Source organism: Aspergillus viridinutans (genome assembly GCF_018404265.1).
Source record: "Aspergillus viridinutans IFM 47045 DNA, scaffold_7, whole genome shotgun sequence".
Taxonomy (NCBI): Eukaryota; Fungi; Ascomycota; class Eurotiomycetes; order Eurotiales; family Aspergillaceae; genus Aspergillus; species Aspergillus viridinutans.
The window spans coordinates 508130-528542 of record NW_025091223.1 but is presented as its reverse complement, the minus strand read 5'-3'; the positions used below and the strand labels follow the sequence as shown (position 1 = coordinate 528542).

Genomic DNA, 20413 nt, shown 5'->3' with positions numbered 1-20413 from the left:
GCGGGCCTGTACGCCATGCGCTCTGTATATTCAAAGAGACTTGTCCCAAATCTAGAGGCTCTGCCCTCCATTGTCGCAACCTGGAATATCAATACCGATCCTTATTTCAGCGCATAGTTTCATGCATGATCAGATGTTGGGAGAAAAGGATGATCACTAATCATGAATCTGGCCATCTTATCAATCTTATCTAGCCTCGGATCTAAGCCATGTGCTTTGTGTCAGTGTTAGAAACCAGGAAGAGCACATATGCTGACCATTCAGAGTGGAATAGACGGAATATATCAGAACAATTTCTGCTGGCGTTGCTGTCCATGATCTAGGTGGATTTCTCTTCAATGCTACTGACCTCACTATCATCCAGGGATTCACCTGGAACATATATTGTGGTTCTGTCCTCCAAATAGAGAAGCAGAAGTGAATAACCCTCTAGGAAGCATGGGGCCTCTCACTACTGTAGCCATAAATACATGTTGGCTTCAATGATAATTCTTAATCCAGATCTAGATTACTGTGAATACCGCATTTGTATTGCCTGCTCTATTCACTCTATGCCATCTTCCCTCCAAGGCGAGCTCATTCATTCCGTACTCTTAATTCACCAACTTCAACTTGCTTCTTTCCTACCATCTACCAGCTTATTTGACTGAATTTCTCTACATTCTGCCATTCCTGATTCTAGAACCTTGAACACAGACTAAAGAAATCAGCACCAGATGCATCATGAAGATGCTAGCACAGGGCCTATACTGATCCAAGACCAGGACAGTGAGGTTATATGTAATCTCCCTAAAGGTTAGCGTCGCGGACAATACCTGGAACTATCGCCGGCGAGATACTTACCTTAGCAGATGCAGTATACCAGACACTGAGAGAATGGGCTAGGACTCTTGAGGAGCCAGTTTACATCCGAAGACCAAATGAAGCGGTGGAGCAAGTTCACGAACATGCAAAACAGGTAAATCCTCATATTTGGATCCTGGTATCTCAAATGTTAACCATCCTTATGTTCTGAAAAGTAAGGTCCTTGAGACAGACATAAACCTGCTTGGATGGTGGCAATCAACTTCCTGGCAGATTGGTCTGAATCCTTCCCGCATCTGCGGAATGATAAGGATTTGTGGATGCGTGGATGCGCGTCTGTAGAGTTGGTCCTCTTAATAAGATGGACAAAGGTCTCGGGTAATCGTGTCAAGGGGACTTTAGAGGCCTCGGTGTTACAGAAATGGTTAGTATCCTTCAATCTCAGGTCTCGGGTCTACGACGGAAAGCTAATATTAAAGAGTTTAGCCAATATTTCCCCGTCCGGTTCCTCTGCCCGCAAGTGAACTCATTGAGTTTACCAAAGGCCAGCTCTTCGGGCCATTGGTAATAGCTGGCCAGGATCCTAGCACAGTACTTTCTCTCGACGCGTCCAGGCTGAGGGATATTGCTCAGGAGGTCATTACAATGAGGATGGGCATGACACCTGCATAGATAATGGATCGTGGATGTGGGCGGTTCATAGGTATGTTTAAAGAACCTGCTGGATAGCAGGTGTATTTACAAGAAGCACTTCTGAGACTTCGCGTGCGTGAGATGATTGGGTGATGAGGAGGACTCGTCGGAGGAGCCATTTTTGAGGTAGGCAAATGTGTTGTGATTCAGAAAGACAAAGTATGTGATAGTACCTTACTATGTAGCATGTAGTTGTGACAGAAGATGGAAGGAATCAAGGTGGGTCTCAAACAAATAAAGTTGGTGATCGACAGTTGTGGGGCGTTCCGCCAACATCCCCCTTACATAAATAGTAGCCTCCCTTCTCTTTGCCCAAATTTCAACCCAAACTCTCAGCATTGTTTTTCCTGCCCTTCAAAAAACCATTTTTCACATCGCGTTGATGCCATGGATATCCAACACCAGTTTCCTGACGTGCATTGGATATGGGGAGGTGGTATATCTTTCGTGTACGAAGTACATCCTCACATTGTGGTCAGGGTACCGAAGTCTGGAGAGTTCGAGAGAGAGCAATTTCGCAAAGAACTCAAGATTTACGAAACTTTCTTACGGCATGCCCCTTGCCCTTATATAGTACAGTGCTTCTTATACACAGATAATGGCATCTTCCTTGAATACATGAGGGGTGAGTCCCTACTCGGTTACTGATAAATATTAGTCTGACTGGTCTCTAGATGTATCTCTGTCTTCCCGAATACAAAACAACCAGGTTCGGGATCAGCAAACCATGATGGTCACGAAAGTAGAAAGACTGGAGCCTCTTTCCCTGCGAAAGAGATGGATGAATGATCTTGCTCAGGCCGTCGCTTTCCTTGAATCGCTCAACCTCGCCCACGGTGACTTGCGACCTGAAAATATCTTGCTCGACCAGGACCAACTGAAACTGTCCGATTTTGATTGTACAGCGGAGATTGGGACAGAGTTCGAAGCTTGCATGGCTCCATATGGAAGGCTGCTCAATAGCAGCGAAGCAGACCAAGGACAACGTGGAACGTCTGGTGTTCTAGGCCCTCGGACAGAGCAGTTTGCGTTAGGGTCCTTGTATTATCTCATAAACTATGGCTTCGAGGTATATGGGAATCGATGTCTTACAGACGATCCGAGGGAGCATGGACCCAAGGTCGTGGACTTACTGCAGAACATGGAATTTCCGAGGTTAGAGGGTGATCCGCTGATTGACGATATTATCGACAGATGTTGGCATAATAAGTATGCCACGGTTGCGCAATTGGCTGCAGAGACAGGGAGGCTCCTTACAGAAGGAATAAACGAGAGAGAGCCTGATGACCAAATGGTCTCGGCGACCGTCTGGTACGTGGCTATTGGTAACATAGCTCGTGGGCTACGGGACACCCTTGGGAACTGGTGGGCATCATTGCGACAGAATACCAGCGACGACGAAATAAGCAGCCGACCGCGGCCCAGCAGCGACAGATGTGATGACAGTCGTCATGTTGATCAAGGACAATTTGCAGGAGATTTCTCTTCGATGAAAGCAGTCTGTCAGGATTTGGAGAAGCGTGGTCTACTTCGCCTTCTTTCTTCAGCTGAACCTGAGCAGCTCGGATTCACTTTCGGGTGGTATAGACACAGCTGCTGAAGCAGAAAAAGAGACATATACTATCTCGAGAAATGAATGTGTTCAGGTCATGTTAATTCTATGCACTAGGCGGCGTCCCTGGTTGTGGTCGGCGACGAGGCATTATCTTTGCGGGATACTTTGAGCTGGTCGCATAATAGAAAAGCGTCGCTCCCTCAAGGCCTTATATAGCCTCTCCGGGAAGCCATAGGCTTCTTTGCCGCCCAGGTGACAAGGGTTGTGCGAGTCACATCACATTCTACCCCGCAAGGGGAAGTCTGACTTTCTTTCCTCCCGCCACAATGGCTTGCAAGCAGCAGAAAGCGAGAATTTATGCTTACGCAACATTCAATCTTGCCGCGCTCCTCTCAATTGCTCAGAGCATTCGAAAGAAGTCATGCTTATGCGATGAATCTCAGCGTCCAAAGAGTGGTAGCTTGAATTGGGTCATTTTCCTCACCTTCGAGGACGACGGAGTGGAATGGGTTTTTAGGTCACCGCGGAAGGCCTATGGGCTCCAGAAGAACGTCGCAAGCCAAGTTCTTGCAAGCGAAGTAGCAACTTTAAATTATCTCCAGAAAACTGGAAGCATTCCTGTTCCGCAAGTGTTTTCTTACTGGTGAGTTCTATCTCTTCTCGAGACTCATGGCCACGGTCCGATAGTAACACCAGCTTCACTAGCGCTACTGATGAAAATCCCACTGGCATCCCCTATATCCTGATGAGTAAGGCTCCCGGCTTGCCGCTAAGCACATATGGCTGGAGCAATCATCACAAAATACACTCCTCCCATGTGCGTGGTGACTCGGAGAGGACCTTAACATCCTTCCAGAAGCGCAAGGTCATGGAACAACTCGGCGGACTACAGGCATCAATGTCAAATTTGCGGTTTGATCATGTCGGTTCGCTCTTTGCAGAGAACGAAGTCTATACTATAGGAAAGTGTCTATTACCCTGCCTAATTCTCCAGGGTCGCGATGAATTCAATGAGGATGAAATACCACGAGGTCCATTCAAAACTTCAGGCGAATTCTACACTGCTCTAATACGTGCGTTCTTCGCTCACGTGAAAGAGCTTCCTATGGAGCATCATCTGTTTCATGGTCCAGTACCCATCCCGCAAGAATATGACAATTATGAGGACTACAGAATTGCTACTGATCGCTGGAATGATTATGTTGCTGTGGGATCAAAGACTGAAAGCACGAAGAATCGTCTTGACTATGCTCTAGTCGGAATTTCCATGACCGACTGGGTGCCTTCATTGGCTGAGAATGATAATCAGTTCAACTGCGCGGGTTTTCCACTCTACCATCCTGATCTGAGTACTCAGAACGTCTTTGTGGATGACGACTTCAACATAACTTGCATTATTGACTGGGCTTTCGCGTCTTGCGTTCCTCCCTCAATGCTCCTTATCTGTCCTGGGCTCCCACACCCCCGTGATAGTATTCAGCCGTTCCTGAGAGAGTCTTTCGCCAAAGGTTTTGTTGCTGGGCATGGTTTCAATGACCAAAATGGCCTTGATTTCTCGCGCAGTAGTATTTACTGGGCATTTCTTCGCTTAGTGAATCTCGATTCACTCCAGGATTACGTATATTTTTCAAAATTGGTACAATTGTTCAGCAACCAAGACGTGTTCAGTCACATCAATCAACTGAAAACTCGAGAAGAGTTCAAGAAGATCTCATCGTTCCTTGGGAAAGCTGAAGAAGGGCCCGGGGAGTCTGCTAAGGACGAAAGCCAGTATTTCTCATGTGTGGGCCCCGAGCGACTGGCATTGTCTAGGCATCTGACGATGATTACTGAAATGAAGCCAGCCTTTGTTGCGGATACGAGACTCTGGAAGTGTATTACAGCATATTTGAATGAGCGCGATTCCTTTATGTTCGTTAGAGACCAAGAGCGGACCCCAAGCAGGAAACGCAAGCTGGACTGCTTTGCTTGATTATCATCTCTCGGCAGTCATGCCAACATGGGGTGAGTAATGCATTTGACGACGGGCTTGCAGCTCAGCATGTGTTGGAAAAAGGTCGGCGTGGTCCAGCAGAAAAAAGGTCAGTGTGTGTTGTAACCCATATGACCCCTGCGGTTTGCCATGTACTGGTCTGCTGCGCCTAACAATTAGTAACCTAGTATATATTTTACTTAGTAAAGTTATTCTTTATTACTACTTATAAGCTATTATCTAGAGGGATAATAAGAAGTAATAAAGTCCTTACCTATATTACTAGTACCTAAACTAAAAACTTAAGGTTACTATTTTAGGGGAGAAAGGCTTTATAAGAATTTACTATATTTAATAATAGGCTTAAGTATAGCTGAGTAGATAGGAAGCCCTGTTTTCCACCCCCTATGGTCATATGTGCTAGAAACGTAGCTAGAATTACCGATATGTTGCTGTTATGACATGGACCAGACACCAAGGACTATAGCTGTGGTGTACCTCTTTGTAGGAGCAAAGTCAACCCTCCTGCTTTTCCTGTAATCACAAAAAAATTCTATTCTATTAGTATTAGTTATATATCTAGTCAAGCAGAAGATCATTAAGCAAGTTTTCAGGTAACATAAAAGACATAAATTGTGTGAAGGTACTTGTCGTCACCTAGTCTCAGAAAATGTCACTCAATATAATGGTGCATTATAACTAGCAAAAGAGGAGATCATACAAGTCCGTAGTCTATACAATCGTGTCATAACGTTTCTGTGGCTGCTTAGTTTCCATTCATATGCCCTCACGTCTTCTTCTCTTTCGACGTGGCAGATCCATGATCGGTTTTGGCAGCTTGATGTTGTGCCTTGAGACTTTCGCCAACTTGGAAGATAGCTCGTTCAGCTTCAAGTGCGAGCTCCGGCGCATCAAGAATGGAAGCCAGTTTCTTAGCGTCGGCCATATCGAGTAACAGCCTGTCTTCGCTCAGCTCCACTTCTTCAACCATGCTTGAAGCGGACTTCTCGGAGTCATTGTTCCCGAGCACGCGGGCTACGCGTTTTGCGTATAGTTGCTCCAGCCCTGGAAACGAGATTGGATTGAGTAGATCTTTCTCAACAAGGTATTCTAGATGCTTGGAACCATTCAAGGCTTCGATGTGTCAGTGAAGAAATGACTTTGCCTGAAGGATGGATGGGCCGACCTCGCCAATGCGACCAGCCTCGGTACGCAAGATAGAAGAAAGGGATATTAGGGACGCTGTGAAAACAGTCAGCGCCATCATCATTCGTACTCTGAGAGGCAGAAAGCATACACCGGAATCAACGCAATTGGAGCTGTGAACGGAGCTGCGACCAAACTCCACCACATTTTCCTGCGATGTAAGTCTTGTCTCTCTGTCGCTATTTTCTGGAGAATTGAGCGAAGTTTATCTGCCTTGATCGCATTTCCGGGGAACAAGACGTCAACTTTCTTCGTCTCCGACGACTTATCGAGTCTCCTCTGGGCCTTGAGAGAAGGAATGCTTTTCAGACCCCATTCTTCAAAAGGGATGCGCTGCTGGACCTTATTCCCCCAAGTCACAAGGTGTTTCTTCCACCCTTTATCGGCTTCCTCCCATTTAGCCCATGTTTCCGCGGCCTTGTTCGTGACGCGATCAAGTACCGAGAGCTCCTTGGCGATATCCCTGCTGAGGGGCCGAGAGTAGATCAACGCTCGTCGCATCGAGATTGGCACCACGAAGAGTCGCATGGCGAAATTGCCAGATGAATGATGGTAGATTAGTTGTGCAACAGTGTTTAATCACTTGTGCTCGGAGGAATTGTTCGCAGTCAGGGGGCTCGGGACGATTATCGATTGGCTTGACAGGTCAACCGATCAAAGAGTGTCTGTGTAAGTAGCATGCCTTTTTGCTCTTTGTGATTGACCCCAAGGATATATTTTCTGTTGTCTGTGGCAAAAGAAGATCGTTGGAGCGAGGACTTGTCCTTGTTGAGCTTGGTGGTAGATACCTCGTGGTTCGTATTATTGTTGCTACTAGCTAATCTAGCAGGTTTATTACGAGACGTCATGTCCTCATAATAACCTGATCGCCTCGGAACATCAAACGCCTGTCGGGCTGTGTCCCCAACCTCTTCACGATTGTTGTAATGGGCTCCAACCCTGCAGTATTTGACTTTTCCTCTACCTTCATTTTCTCTTCAATACACTCGTTTCAGAAATAAAAATTTCCGATAGCTCGGTTCTTGGTACTGCGCCTCCTTTTACCACAGGGAATCGAGGCGATGCAGACTGGATCCATCGTCTGCCCGCAAACTCCGAGAGTCCGACGCATCCTCGCTGGGAGTAATCGTTGCTTTGGAGGGCAATGGCACAGGATGTGCGCGATTCCCAACAGCAGCCTCTGAGACTTGAGCATGCCTTGGACGTCGGTATCACAGAGAAATCCCCACAGTCATTAGAACCGCCAACCAGTCTTACAAACGGACTTAAGAAAGACAAGCGCTCCGAAGAACCTCTACGCAATGGCACATTAGATGCGTCGGCTGGTGCCTCGCAAGCTATAGAAAACGCCGTCGCAGATATTGGTGGTTTAGAACTGGGGAACAAATTGCGGACATTACCTGGTAAATAGGCACCGGCATTTCCAATAGGAGATTAAGGAGAAAGACTGACTGACTTGGCTCACGTCTAGCATGGATTCGATCTTATGAAACTGCGAACGATGAAGCCGAGGCGTCGGCTACAGCAAGACTACTACCTCCGCAACCCGATGACGTGCTCGTTGCCCAACATAACCACTCCCCCTATGCGACGTCGAGACCAGACTATACCACAGAGCAAGGCTTTGACGAAGAGACTGGCTTAGGCCCACGTCGCGAATCCCGGTGGAAGTCTTTCTCAAAGGCAATCGCCTATCCCCTAGAACCTGACCTTGAAGAGAAGCGGGTAACGCCTGAATGGTTGGATCAGAACCATACCGACTTCTCGCAGCCATGGCGAGGGCAACTGGAGCCGAGTGAAGATACCGAGGATCCGCTCAAGATGAAGCGACGCAGACAGATCTGGTTCAAGCGCTTCCACACCACTTTGTTGAAGAGCCCTATAGTGCCGCTGGTCTTTCGGCTCACCGTCTGGTTCTTCTCTCTTACTGCCCTTGCCCTTGGAGGATCTATACAGCATCTCTCAGACAAGTACCAACACGCCCAAGGCCCGTCCGCCTTGATGGCTATTATTGTGGATGCGGTCGCCCTCGTCTATCTGGTTTACATCACATGGGACGAATACACAGCCAAACCACTGGGGCTACGCTCTCCAGCTGCAAAGGCTCGACTGATTCTCCTGGATATATTTTTTATAGTGTTCGATTCAGCAAACCTGAGTATAGCATTCGAATCATTATCCACGGTCAGCGGGGCGTGTAAGCTAGCAGAGATCAATCAGCACATTTCCGAGAAGAATGATGCGATATGCGACAGGCAAATAGCACTTGCCTGTGTCCTGCTGGTTGCTCTGTTGGCTTGGCTTATGACCTTTGCAATAAGTGTTCTTAGGTAGGACACCGCCATTATTCTCCTAAATACGCAGTGCTGACAGTCTTCATTGATAATAGACTCGTTGAGCGAGTTGCCCAGTGAAACTCTTGCTTCAAATTGCCTTCGTGTTTGAGTTTTTTTTTGCTAAACGAACTTTGCTACGCCCAGAGCTCCTTTTGCTCCCTGAATTCAACCTTTCTGTCTCACTTTTGCTTGATATGCTTCTTTTGTTTGTGGTATCTAAGGTATTTTTGCTTATTTCGTTCCATCACGTTGGAAAGTTAATCTTCTTGTTGGTACACTACAGCCGGCATGATTTATGGGGCGTGGCGCTATACGGCGGAAAATTTAACGATCTAATGCAACCAACGATCTGACCAGCTCTCTTTGACCCGCAACGCAATTAGCATTAGACATGCAACGCAGGGCCATCGTCTCCAAACAGAGGATCTTTATGGAACCAGCCCAAATCTTTGATGCCCTTGACCTTGTCTTCCTCTCCTGACTGTCCATAACACATATCCCATTGCTTCTGCTTCGGATATGCACCCACCATCTTGAACCGCTCCTCTTCAGTGTCGAGCTCATCCAACAATCGGTGGCCAACACCTGCCGGGACGATGATCAGATCGCCATTTTCGACGTCCGTTTCGAATCGATTCGGATTGTCTTCCCCGCCGAAGCAGAGACGTGCACGTCCTGAGACAACCCCCAGGACTTCATGGGTCGTGCTGTGGAAGTGTGTCTGGCTATACATGCTATAAACCCATTGGGGAGTAACCTCTCCAACTTCCTCCAAGTGCGCGGTGAGCTGGTTGGGAGATGCGCTGAATGCCTTGTGATATATCATGAGGGGCTTTGATTGGATTGAGGTGTTTGGGATCCTTTCCCACTTGGGAATTTGGCGCGAGGTGACCCGGATTTCTGATGGAGTTTTGAAGGACATTGTACTATATTTTGAGACTCACTGGTTAGAGCAGCTTATAGATGACAGTTTATGTTGAACAAATCCCTTTTGCAGACTACAGTCAAAGCAAGAGTAAGTGATTATGGTATTACAAGCAAAGCAGAAGACATAAGCTCTCCATCGCAGGTATTTTAATTGTTGATAGAGGCCACACATGACGTCATCCCGGCTTACAAGTCCGTGATGCTATCAGCTGTCTATCAGGAAACAATCCACGGTTCGAGTCTTCCGGATGGTGCTGATGCCCATAGAGTATGTGATTTTTACATGTATGTATATAGTATAGGTATAGGTATAGGTAGCTACAGAAGAGTCCAGCTATCCAGTAAGCAGGAGCCAGAAGTTGTACTAAGCACTAGGTCCTAATAGTTCGACAAAAGCCTCGCTGCCTCAGATGATCTGTGCAGCTAACAACGTTCGCAAAGATGTCTCTGTAATTGGATTTTTATATTAGGTTCTTGATTCTTGAGAATCCTCTGCGCTTGATGCCTAAAAGGTCTCTTTCCTCAGGTCAAATCTAGGTCTTCACGCTGAAGTTGATAGATCAATGCCTAGCAGGCACCTAGCCTCGTAGGCGCCTCAGCTCGCTCACCGCCTGCCGCTAAGGTGGCATCCATCATCCCCACGCCTGTGACTCTCCACCATCGCCCAACGCCACGCCTGCTCTCTTTCTTCCTTTCTTCGTCAAAACGCGTGTTACCTGATTTTCTGTCCTGGTGTCTTGCTCTTGGTCGTGTTATCAAGTGCTTGCCTGTCGGTCCGTTCGGCCTGTCCCCCAGCTGGCTTTTACTACCCTCATTCTTTTGCCTCGTGCGCCGCCTTTCCTGAACGGTCTTTCAAGGCATTACCGCCGGCGCTCTCACCCTCTGCCGCTGCAAGATCCTTTAACGTCTCGAGGCTCAAACAGTGTCGTTTGGCGATCGAAGTGAGCATTCCAGTTCTGCCGTTTTGGTTTTACTATTCTACTTCACTTTTGCCCTTCCAGTAGACGCCAACTGATCGCTTTGGACCGGTGACCGTTGTCTCATCTGCTGACCTTCACTGCTTCGTCATCTCAAGATCGAACTCCTCCCATCTTTGAGCCCCAGGAAGCATTATGCCTCCTCTAATGCCCCAGACTCCTCACAAGGATGACCTTAACGAAACGTGAGTTCGCCTACATCGACACCTCGAGCTCCACCGCCTTTCGGATACACTTCATATGGCTATGACTCGGAATTTGGGCTAATTCGTGTAGATGGACATTCCTAGAGAAGGGTATCGACAGTGTTATGCTGAAGCTGGAGGAGGGTGTGGATATGAAAACCGTATGTCTCTGCCCTTATTTCTGACCAGTTTTCTCCTCGTCGTGGAAAGCAGGTTGTTTCTGTGAAACGATGCTGACAGTCGCGACGTTCTGATGTAGTACATGGCCCTGTACACGTATGCCCGAACCGATGTTCTCATCTCCTTTTGAACCCGAGTTGACTAACCCTGCGATTTAGCGCCGTACACAACTTTTGCACATCACAAAAGGCAGTCAGCAACGGGCAAGGATTACAGGCGCATCGTGGTGGTTTGTCTTCCCGTCCCCTATGAGAATGGTATGTCGGCTTGTGATGACATTGTTCTGACGATTTTTCTACTGCAGCACACTTGTTGGGCGAGGAATTATACAAGCTACTAGGGGAGTACTTGTCACGCCACCTTGAGGCCGTGTATAGAGAGTCCCAAAGCCATACCGAAGAAGCCTTGTTAGGGTTTTACATTCGTGAATGGATTCGTTACACAACTGCTGCCAAATATGTCAACCACCTATTCCGGTACCTTAACCGCCACTGGGTGAAGAGGGAGATCGACGAGGGCAAGAAGAATGTCTACGATGTGTACACTTTGCACCTCGTCAAATGGAAAGACGATTTCTTCCTGAAGGTCCATGAGAAGGTCATGGAGGCCGTGTTAAATCTGATCGAAAAGCAACGAAACGGCGAAACCATCGAGCAGTCGCAAATCAAGAACATCGTAGATTCTTTTGTGTCTCTCGGTCTGGACGAGAATGATAGCACCAAGTCTACGCTCGAGGTTTACAGAGTATACTTCGAGAAACCCTTCATTGCTGCGACCAGAGTCTACTACGAGAATGAATCCCGCCAGTTCGTGGCTGAGAACAGCGTGGTAGAGTACATGAAGAAGGCGGAGGCTCGCCTTGACGAGGAGAAGGCCCGCGTGGGCCTGTATCTGCATCCAGATATCATGAAGCGTCTCACGGACACTTGCCTTGATGTCTTAGTCACAGCACATTCCGAGTTATTGCGGGATGAATTCCAAGTTCTGCTAGACAATGAGCGCCAAGATGACCTAGCGCGGATGTACCGACTTTTGTCGCGAATCAAGGATGGGTTGGACCCTCTGCGGGCGAAGTTTGAGACTCATGTCAGAAAAGCAGGCTTGGCTGCGGTCGAGAAAGTTGCGGCGGAGGGCGAAGCGTTCGAACCCAAGATGTATGTGGATGCGCTCTTACAAGTTCACACCAGGTATCAAAACCTTGTCAATGAGGCTTTCAACGGTGAATCCGAGTTTGTGAGATCCTTGGATAACGCCTGCCGCGAGTTTGTCAACCGCAACAAGGTCTGCAAATCCAGTTCGACGAAATCGCCGGAGCTGCTGGCCCGATACACCGATTCTCTTCTGAAGAAGGGCTCAAAGGCTGCGGAGGAGTCTGAGTTGGAGGAGATGCTCGTACAGATCATGACCGTTTTTAAATACATCGAAGACAAGGACGTTTTCCAGAAATTCTACTCCAAGATGCTGGCTAAGCGGCTGGTACACGTCAGCTCGGTATCCGACGATGCGGAGACTAGCATGATCAGCAAACTGAAGGAAGCCTGCGGTTTCGAATACACCAACAAGTTGCAGCGCATGTTCCAGGACATCCAGATTTCGAAAGATCTCAATTCCAACTACAAAGATTGGCAGGAGAAGGTTCTTGACGAAGACGATCGGAAGAAACAGGTCGATGCTCACTTTCAGATTCTGGGAACTGGGTTCTGGCCCCTCAATCCACCTACAACCGGCTTTTCCGCACCACCCGAAATCGTCAAGACTTACGAGCGATTCCAGAGTTTCTACTATGACAAACACAATGGTCGAAAGCTGACTTGGCTCTGGCAGCTGTGTAAGGGCGAAGTCAAAGCAAATTACATTAAGAACACGAAAGTTCCGTACACTTTCCAAGTGTCGACATTCCAAATGGGTATCCTCCTCTTGTTCAATGAGCATGACACCTTAACCTATTCCGATATCCAGAAGGCTACCAGTCTCGCCCCCGAAATTCTCGACCCCAATCTGGGAATCCTGCTGAAAGCGAAGGTGCTCCTTCCAAGCCCTGAAGGAGCCAAACCCGAACCTGGAACTTCATTCTCCCTGAATTACAACTTCAAGAACAAGAAGATCAAGGTCAATCTAAACATTCAGATCAAATCAGAGCAGAAGGTAGAGTCAGACGACACCCACAAGACAATAGAGGAGGACCGGAAATTGCTCCTCCAGGTATGTTTCCCCAGTATTTCCCGTGCCTCGGCCGCAACTAATCGAGTTGTCCAGTCTGCCATCGTTCGCATCATGAAGTCCCGCAAGAAGATGAAGCACGTACAGCTCGTACAAGAGGTCATTCAGCAGGTCAAGTCCCGCTTTCCTCCCAAGGTGCAGGATATCAAAAAGAATATCGAAGCTCTCATGGAGAAGGACTATATAGAGCGGTTGGACGGGGACGAGATCGCTTACATCGCGTGATTTTATACCATTTGCTTGCCACAACCTTTTGCTTCTGCTCCCACCTCATCTTAGCGCTGATATTTGTCTTTTTAATCATCCGGCTTCGCTTTGGCACAGGCTCCGGTTTCATCACTAGCAGGGACAAGAGATGTATTGCTTCCTATAGCGAAGATATGACAATGATTACCCAACTGACCACGATTAAATAGACGGGCTGCTCCTTCGGCTTTCTGATCATATGTTCTCCAGTAGGCTTTAACTGTTATGGCCAAAAAGGCGTACTAAATTACAAGACCAGGATTTGGTAGGTATGGTGTACAATTCCTCCTTGGGCTATGAGGTCCATCACAGCTTCACTATTCAACCATCACGAATTTTGTACAGTACCGCGAGCCAACCAACCAAAATAATGGTGAAGCAGAAACGCATATACAAGCAGGTGGCTTAGTTCATTAAATCCAGAAGGTAAGATGGTATCAATGCAGGAATATGTAAGGGGTAGATTATCATCAATGCCAGCTCCGTTCTCTTGGGTATTCAAGCTCGCAGGAGGGTGAAAAGAAAAAGGAAATGGGGAATAGTCATCTTTGCACGAATTGAAAATTAAAGGGCAAAAGCGCTCTGGCCAAGAGAAAGTTATGATGCAAGGGCATTACGCTTGATAAACATCGATCCTCGAGCCTCGGTATTGTCAATGCTCAAGAAGAGAATGCAGGGCTGAAGGGTAAGGTCTAGTTGGAATTCGAGGCCGATGTGCTGAGTGGTGTGGGTTCGGCAGAGGCGGACAGTGCTTTATCACTTGACGGATGAGATGCTGATTCTTCTGCTAGCTTTCCGTCTGTAGGCTGATGTCTTTCGGCGACATCGGTAATTGTGGATGTCTCAGGCTCCTTTTCAACTGGAGATTGAGTGGAAGGATCAGTGAATTTAGGCTGAGTTGGCTGCGCAACGTCGTCTTCGTCAACCGAGGTCTCTCGGGACAAGGGCGACTTTGGGTTTGGATGACAATGTTCGCTGCTGTCCGGGCTGCCGTCTTCTTTGGCGTTGGGGAATCCAAAGTCCCCGCTTTCCCCTCTCAGAAGGATATTGCTCCATCTCTTCCGTCGACTCCCGCTGCGTGAGAGGGTAGCTGAATCTTCACTTTGGCGTTGTTGCTGCATCGAGCGGCGTCGGCCTCTTTCCGAGTCATCACCTTCGGCTATACTAGACAATGTAGGCGTGGAAGGAGAGGTGATAGAGGACGGCGACGATGGGGTGGCCTTCTTTTCCTGCCATTCTTTGCGTTTCTCGCTGGCCCACGAGCTCCATGAACTAAGATATGCGCCAGCTTTCTGACTCACTGCGTTGACGGATGCTTGCGCCTGTGCGATGTCCACAGCGGGGGGCTTGCGTCCAGCAAACCAGGAGCTTGTGGCTGAAGCGACCGACGCTGTATCTGAGGACGGCCGAGGTTGGTCCATCGAAGATCGTTGCGACTGAAGAGCTCTCTCCTCATTCCGCTTCCGTTGTGCTTCCCGCATCGACTCGATATCTGCCCAAAAACTGTTGAATGCAGCGCTGACTTTCTTCTGACCGGTTGCAAGATGTCTGTTCAGAGCCTCGCGGCCCTCGCGCACCCGCTCGTCCAAATGAAGCTCCGCGACCTGTTGCGACAGCCGTCGCTGAACGTCCTCTATGGTGAGGCCACCTGCGCAGGGATGACGAGGCTCAACGATTGAGAATAAAAGAGCATCGGACGTCAAGTGTTTAAATAAGGCATAATTGGAAGTAGTCTGCCAGTGTGCCAGGAAATCCGGATTGAAATCCAACGCCGGATCACCCTCGATATTGTATGCTTCCAACTGCGCCCTGCTCCTCCGGCCAGATTCACTGCTACTGAAAAAGTGGAGCTCCTCGTGGTATTTCACGGAGGCCAGCAACGCAAGTAGATACTCCTCGAATTGGAGTCGGATGAATTCTTCCGAACCCATGTATCCGTGATCCTTTGGTCGCTGAGGATGCGTTTCATCCCAAGTGTCATTTATGATCTGAGTAAGGAGGTCAATCCAGCGCCTGTCGGCGGCGGATAGGACCAGTGCGCTTCGAAGAGAGGGTGATGAAATAGTGATAACGTCCTCGTCAAGCTGAAATACGTCAGTATCAGAACAAGGAGCTTCCAGGTGATGAAAAGTGACCACTTACATTAATCAATATATCGCTATAACGATCTTTCTGTTGTAAAAGGAGCGAGTTCGTGGACCCAACAACGTACGACTTCGTCCCATAATCCGCCAGCAGGTCCAGGTGCTGAAGTGGTGTATAAGGTCCAAACATGCTTCCCTAACGCAGTATTAGTGATGCTCGGTCTTAAGTCCTGCGTAACAGCGAACCTTTCCAAATATCTGCAATGGCAAACCCATATATGCCAGCACTTTTATCTATTAGCCTAGTTTATCATAAGAGCGGCGTATGGTCACATACAGGACGCTCTATCACTCGTCTTCAAGGAAGTTGGCTTCCCCACAGTCTGCGCGTAGCTATCAGCGGCCGGATCAGCACAATCCTGAAGGCTATTGATCAGGCCCGGGATCAGTGAGATAAGTGAGAACTGAATCATGCATAGACGCTCGCATCGTGAGCCGAAGAAGAGCATCTGGATAAGGTCAGATATGCCATACAAGCAGCATGATCATTGCATACCTTTGGCTGCAGAAGTAGAGCCTTGAACAACACAAGAGTCTGGTACTTGAACTCATGTATCATCTCCCGCAGAGAGAGGCCTTTCCACAAATCAGCTACCCATTTCGGTCAGCATCATGGAACAGGTCTGTTTTTACCAAGGTTCTGGTCTTTCGATGCTTCGTTCTGTTCCCAGCTGATTATAAGCCCTTCACGAAATTTCTGGCGCATGGGTCAGCATGCTTGGGGTTTTCGACACAATTCCAGTATCAAGCCAACCTTCAGGATATCGATGTCCGAGAAGTCCCTGTTATCACACATTCAATCAGTCATGACTTTTTTCAACGAGGTGTCCAGCACCCCGAACAATCACTTAACGCAAACATGGATATTGTCAACGTACCGCTGCGCGAACCAAGCCGAAGTCACGACAGAGAGCTTCTCCCTCAGTTGTCCCACGCTCTGAGGGGTATCTGTAATAACGACGACAGCCTTTTGTACAGTGGATCTAGTCACATCCGCAGGACGGTTGATAAGCAGGTTCGAGTCGAGCTGTCGTGAACAGGCGATTCCGAACAGAGATGTTGCCGGCGCCGTCTCGGTCTCCTTCTTGCGTAGGGTAAAGTATGAGAATTCCTCGGTAGATCTGGTACGCCGAAGATATCGAGTCAATCGCAAGACTCCGCTTTGTGACGGGCAATGGGGAAGGGAAGGATGGCTTCGTACGCATGCGCCCCATCCGACAACGCCATGAACGGTAAAAGAGACCAGTCATTCTTTGCTGCGATATCGATGTCCTCCTCTCCGATGCACAGTTCGATTTCCGGGCCCCTATTATTTGTCGATGACGGAATTCGTCAGCTGCTGATACCTTCAACCATAAGAGAGCTTTCCAGAAGCACCGATTGTGAGATATAGGGAAGAAAGGCGCAGACAATGCCCACTATGGAATTATCCCCGTCGCATTCTTCTGCCCCTCACGGCTCTCCTCTTCAAGCAGAACATGATACAAAGCAGTCTCCATTGTGTTCCTTGAGACAACTCACCTCGCATGGTGGAAATCAATCACCATCACAATGGGGGCCTGGCGGCCTTGAACACCAGACATTGCGCCGAAGCGTCATGCAAAGCCGGGGGTAGACTGAGGACCTGGACGTTGACACGTCTGAAGCTATATCCTCTTTTGGAAAAAAGTGAGCACCTCTGCAAGAAACGGATAAGTGACGAAACGGTCTGTCACACTGGGATAGAATATCACAGTGATAAATGATACATGCAAAACAGGAGTGATTTATACGTACACCTCGACTGCTAAAGATATGCAATCAGGGGAGACGAATCACAGTCTGCGGGCGGGCGGTCATCGAGTCGGCGATGTGTATTTCGGCATGCGCCCCGCCCCGATCATCCAAGCTGTTGCTCCAGGGTAAAATCGCTTTCCTCAAACTACGTCAGAGGTATGCCTTGTTGCAGGCGCATTTTTACTGAACTCAATTCTCTACATACAACAAGTAAACAAGATATCGATGTCTTAAGACATTGGAACATTCTGTTCCGGGAATTAGTATGAAATCAGATTGCATCCTGTGCCCCAATAGCTGCTGTAGGAATCTTCTCCGGCCATCGTCTTCAACTAGACCAACAATCAACATCGACATTGTTATTAGACATCTCCATCGAAGAGGGATTCGTGAACGTAACGGTGTGTATGTATATAAGAGAGAATGGGACGGCTCTGTGTTGGAGACACCACTAAAGGAGTAAGGCAAGAATGAACAATCTGAGTTCCCACACCCTCCAGCTCTAACGACGCCAGGACGAAGCAAGTAGGAGGTTGAACAGCAGGTCGTATACATACGCCCGCTTTGAAGGGAGAGAAACACAAAAATGAAAAGGATGAAGTAGGTTCAAATGGACAAATCGTAACCTCGTTCCCCGTCTACACTGACCAAAAGAAAATCGTCTCATTAAACAAAATTGTCTGCGCTGCATTTCAGATGCACATGGTGACCACTCTTAGGCAAAGTTCTGGTGTGCTTGAGACACGCTTCCTTCCATGAGCGCCTGACCAGCGTCATTACCCTGGTCGATGTTGTGGAAGTCGAGGATCTCCGAGTACCTGCACGTCTAGTGTTAGCAGCCAACGAGACAGAATATTCACCGAGGTTCAACATACATCATGATCTTCCAGGTGTCCACAGGAAGGTCGGCGTCATTGAACGACCAATCGAACTTCTCCTCGGCCTCGGGCTCATCGGTAGGGTCGTGGTAGGGAGAGAGGTATTCGTGCGCAAGTGCTTCCCCGGCGCGGATCCTCTTCTTGGGATCAAAAACAAGCATTCGCTCCAGAAGGTCGACCGCTAAAAGGCATCAGTACTCAATTTGCTCCTATATCCCCAGATGTATAAACGTACCCTCAGGATCAGCGTTCTTGAATTTGTTGGCAAGAGGTTGGCGTTCGCGCTTAGGTAGGGACTTGACAAATCGCAGGGTCTGACAAAGTTCCCCGCATTAGCAAGAGTTCGCAATAAGCAGCAGGCGGAATGTCGGTCTTTCACTCACATTCTCGCTGCAGATAGTTTGAATCACATCGTCTGGCGGAGTTCCGAGCAGTTCTGTGATGATAGAAAACTGGTTGACATGGTCCTTCCCGGGGAATAAAGGCTTTCCTTCCAGCATCTCGGCAAAAATACAGCCAGCACTCCAGATGTCGACTTCCACGTCATATTTCTGCCATGTAAGCATGATTTCAGGGGCTCGGTAGTATCTCGTCGAAACATAGCCGGTCATCTGGGGGTCTTGGATACGAGCAAGGCCAAAATCGCAAATTTTCAGATCGCAGTTTTCGTTAATAAGGATATTGCTGGGTTTGAGATCACGGTGGACGACGCCTGCTGAGTGAACGTATTTCAGACCTCGCTACAGATGGTTAGCGTTCAAGTACTGTCTGAATGGGGGAAAGTCGAGGCACACCAAAATCTGATATAGGAAGTATTGAATGAACTGTTTCTCCAATGGTCTCGAAGTCAAAAGTCTGTGGAGGTCGGTCCCAAGGAGCTCTGTGACAAAGTAACTGTTCACCTGTTAAAACACAGCAACAAGCCTTAGGCTTCGAGGGGGTGCCGCATACATGTCCTCAAGAGGAGAGATGAAGATATCGCTCAAGCTAATGATCTACCAAGGGAATCAGAACACAAATGTGGTGGGATGTTTGCAGTCGGGTAGCCACAAACATTCTCATGCCGTAAGTGCTTCAACAGCTTCAGCTCGCGGTATGTTCTCTTCGACAAAACAGGAGTGCTGAAAGGCTTCATGATCTTCTTTACAGCCACAGGTTGGCCTGTCAATTGATCTCTTGCGGAGCTATTTTCGCGCAATAGTTATTAGCCCATTTGAACAGGCCGAAGATCTGACTGCATTTGTCGTAGATGAAAGAAGGGGTATGCCGTGTTCTGCCAACCATACCAGACAAGTCCAAAGGCGCCCATTCCCACCGGTTGCAAATCCGTATACCTGCACTCTTGTTAACACAATTGATATCTCGAAGTTTCCTGATCGCGTGCACTGTACCTGCTGGTGATCTCGAAGGTGGTGCCGAAAATCTGGGCACGCACGAACTCGGCCATTTTGGATTATCGGGTGGACGGAGTACGCCTGAGAATGCAGGGCAGCCCTAACAGTGTCTCGGATTCTTTGGCTCAAGGATCTCAAAACAGCGAAAGTTTAACGAATGTATAGAGCCAACAGATGAGGATGTCAAAAACCCTATGAAGGAGAAAAAAAAAAAACAGATGCAGTTGAAGTAACTACGTAGTCGCGCTCAGAGAGGAAGAGAGGGGAGCGAGGGCGGGCAAAAGCCGTGGCAGCAAGTGGCGCCTAGCAGGTGTGGGGAAGCGAGGCCTCTTAGTCCGCTCAGTTCGAGTCCCAGGAAAATCAAAAACAGGGACGATGACGTCCGCGACGAAAAGTGAGCGCAGTCGAAAAAAGGGCCGGTGTGTTTTCGGCCCTAGTGGGTATAGACTAGTACCTACCTGTCTAGACCACAACGATTATTAGGTCCGGCCAATTGGTTGGAAGACTCTTCCAAATTCAAGGAAAAACAACACCATCAGGGTATCATCATCATTATAACGCTCGCATAAATAGCAAGAATGCCATAAAGATCGCCTGGAAAATAGATCCCCCCGGGCGGAACGGAGGGGCATATGTTTTATCTTCCTCTCACTCTGTACAGCCATCTGCAATCATGAATGCGTGCTATCAACAGGGATCACATCTAGTATCCGAAGAGCTAGCCGTCTATACAGGTCCCTATCAAACCCCTCAATATCATATCATCCTATTCCAGGTTTGCATTGCTGATAACCAGTATGTCATTGACGAATAAATGATATCAGTCAAGTTAGCACTATACCTCTCTACAAGCGTGTCTCTGATGTGGCATCCTGTAGATATAGTTGCATGCCGTCCACCAAGCAGTTAGGCAGCTTATT

General features: G+C 48.2%; 8 protein-coding genes across 8 annotated transcripts; 4 read left to right on the top strand and 4 right to left on the bottom strand.

The window, feature by feature from the left end:
• Nucleotides 1–2115: 2115 nt before the first annotated feature.
• Nucleotides 2116–3097, top strand: Aspvir_008658 (uncharacterized protein; the record flags this gene model as incomplete). The annotated part of the gene is made up of 2 exons (XM_043271826.1): nucleotides 2116–2122; nucleotides 2172–3097. 2 exons carry the CDS (start codon nucleotides 2116–2118, stop codon nucleotides 3095–3097), a joined length of 933 nt encoding a protein of 310 aa, XP_043127761.1.
• A 281-nt stretch (nucleotides 3098–3378) lies between these two features.
• On the top strand, nucleotides 3379–5024 carry Aspvir_008657 (uncharacterized protein; the record flags this gene model as incomplete). Its single annotated transcript, XM_043271825.1, has 2 exons — nucleotides 3379–3695; nucleotides 3758–5024. 2 exons carry the CDS (start codon nucleotides 3379–3381, stop codon nucleotides 5022–5024), a joined length of 1584 nt encoding a protein of 527 aa, XP_043127760.1.
• A 787-nt stretch (nucleotides 5025–5811) lies between these two features.
• Nucleotides 5812–6758, bottom strand: Aspvir_008656 (mitochondrial K+-H+ exchange-related family protein; the record flags this gene model as incomplete). Its single annotated transcript, XM_043271824.1, has 3 exons — nucleotides 5812–6158; nucleotides 6211–6266; nucleotides 6322–6758. The coding sequence occupies 3 exons, from the start codon at nucleotides 6756–6758 to the stop codon at nucleotides 5812–5814; spliced, it is 840 nt and encodes a 279-aa protein (XP_043127759.1).
• A 616-nt stretch (nucleotides 6759–7374) lies between these two features.
• Nucleotides 7375–8644, top strand: Aspvir_008655 (phospholipase D regulator; the record flags this gene model as incomplete). The annotated part of the gene is made up of 3 exons (XM_043271823.1): nucleotides 7375–7633; nucleotides 7702–8560; nucleotides 8620–8644. 3 exons carry the CDS (start codon nucleotides 7375–7377, stop codon nucleotides 8642–8644), a joined length of 1143 nt encoding a protein of 380 aa, XP_043127758.1.
• A 307-nt stretch (nucleotides 8645–8951) lies between these two features.
• Aspvir_008654 (cupin domain-containing protein) lies at nucleotides 8952–9488 on the bottom strand (the record flags this gene model as incomplete). The annotated part of the gene is made up of 1 exon (XM_043271822.1): nucleotides 8952–9488. One exon carries the CDS (start codon nucleotides 9486–9488, stop codon nucleotides 8952–8954), a length of 537 nt encoding a protein of 178 aa, XP_043127757.1.
• A 1117-nt stretch (nucleotides 9489–10605) lies between these two features.
• culA (cullin culA) lies at nucleotides 10606–13280 on the top strand (the record flags this gene model as incomplete). Its single annotated transcript, XM_043271821.1, has 5 exons — nucleotides 10606–10655; nucleotides 10747–10816; nucleotides 11029–11092; nucleotides 11140–13037; nucleotides 13092–13280. The coding sequence occupies 5 exons, from the start codon at nucleotides 10606–10608 to the stop codon at nucleotides 13278–13280; spliced, it is 2271 nt and encodes a 756-aa protein (XP_043127756.1).
• A 713-nt stretch (nucleotides 13281–13993) lies between these two features.
• Nucleotides 13994–17028, bottom strand: Aspvir_008652 (putative Avl9 protein; the record flags this gene model as incomplete). The annotated part of the gene is made up of 10 exons (XM_043271820.1): nucleotides 13994–15385; nucleotides 15444–15581; nucleotides 15632–15672; nucleotides 15723–15894; nucleotides 15942–16021; nucleotides 16079–16142; nucleotides 16200–16227; nucleotides 16324–16566; nucleotides 16647–16751; nucleotides 16967–17028. The coding sequence occupies 10 exons, from the start codon at nucleotides 17026–17028 to the stop codon at nucleotides 13994–13996; spliced, it is 2325 nt and encodes a 774-aa protein (XP_043127755.1).
• Nucleotides 17029–17936: 908 nt separating this feature from the next.
• On the bottom strand, nucleotides 17937–19546 carry sakA (mitogen-activated protein kinase HOG1; the record flags this gene model as incomplete). Its single annotated transcript, XM_043271819.1, has 9 exons — nucleotides 17937–18039; nucleotides 18097–18280; nucleotides 18335–18413; nucleotides 18483–18839; nucleotides 18894–18993; nucleotides 19051–19094; nucleotides 19154–19283; nucleotides 19386–19433; nucleotides 19491–19546. 9 exons carry the CDS (start codon nucleotides 19544–19546, stop codon nucleotides 17937–17939), a joined length of 1101 nt encoding a protein of 366 aa, XP_043127754.1.
• Nucleotides 19547–20413: the final 867 nt, after the last annotated feature.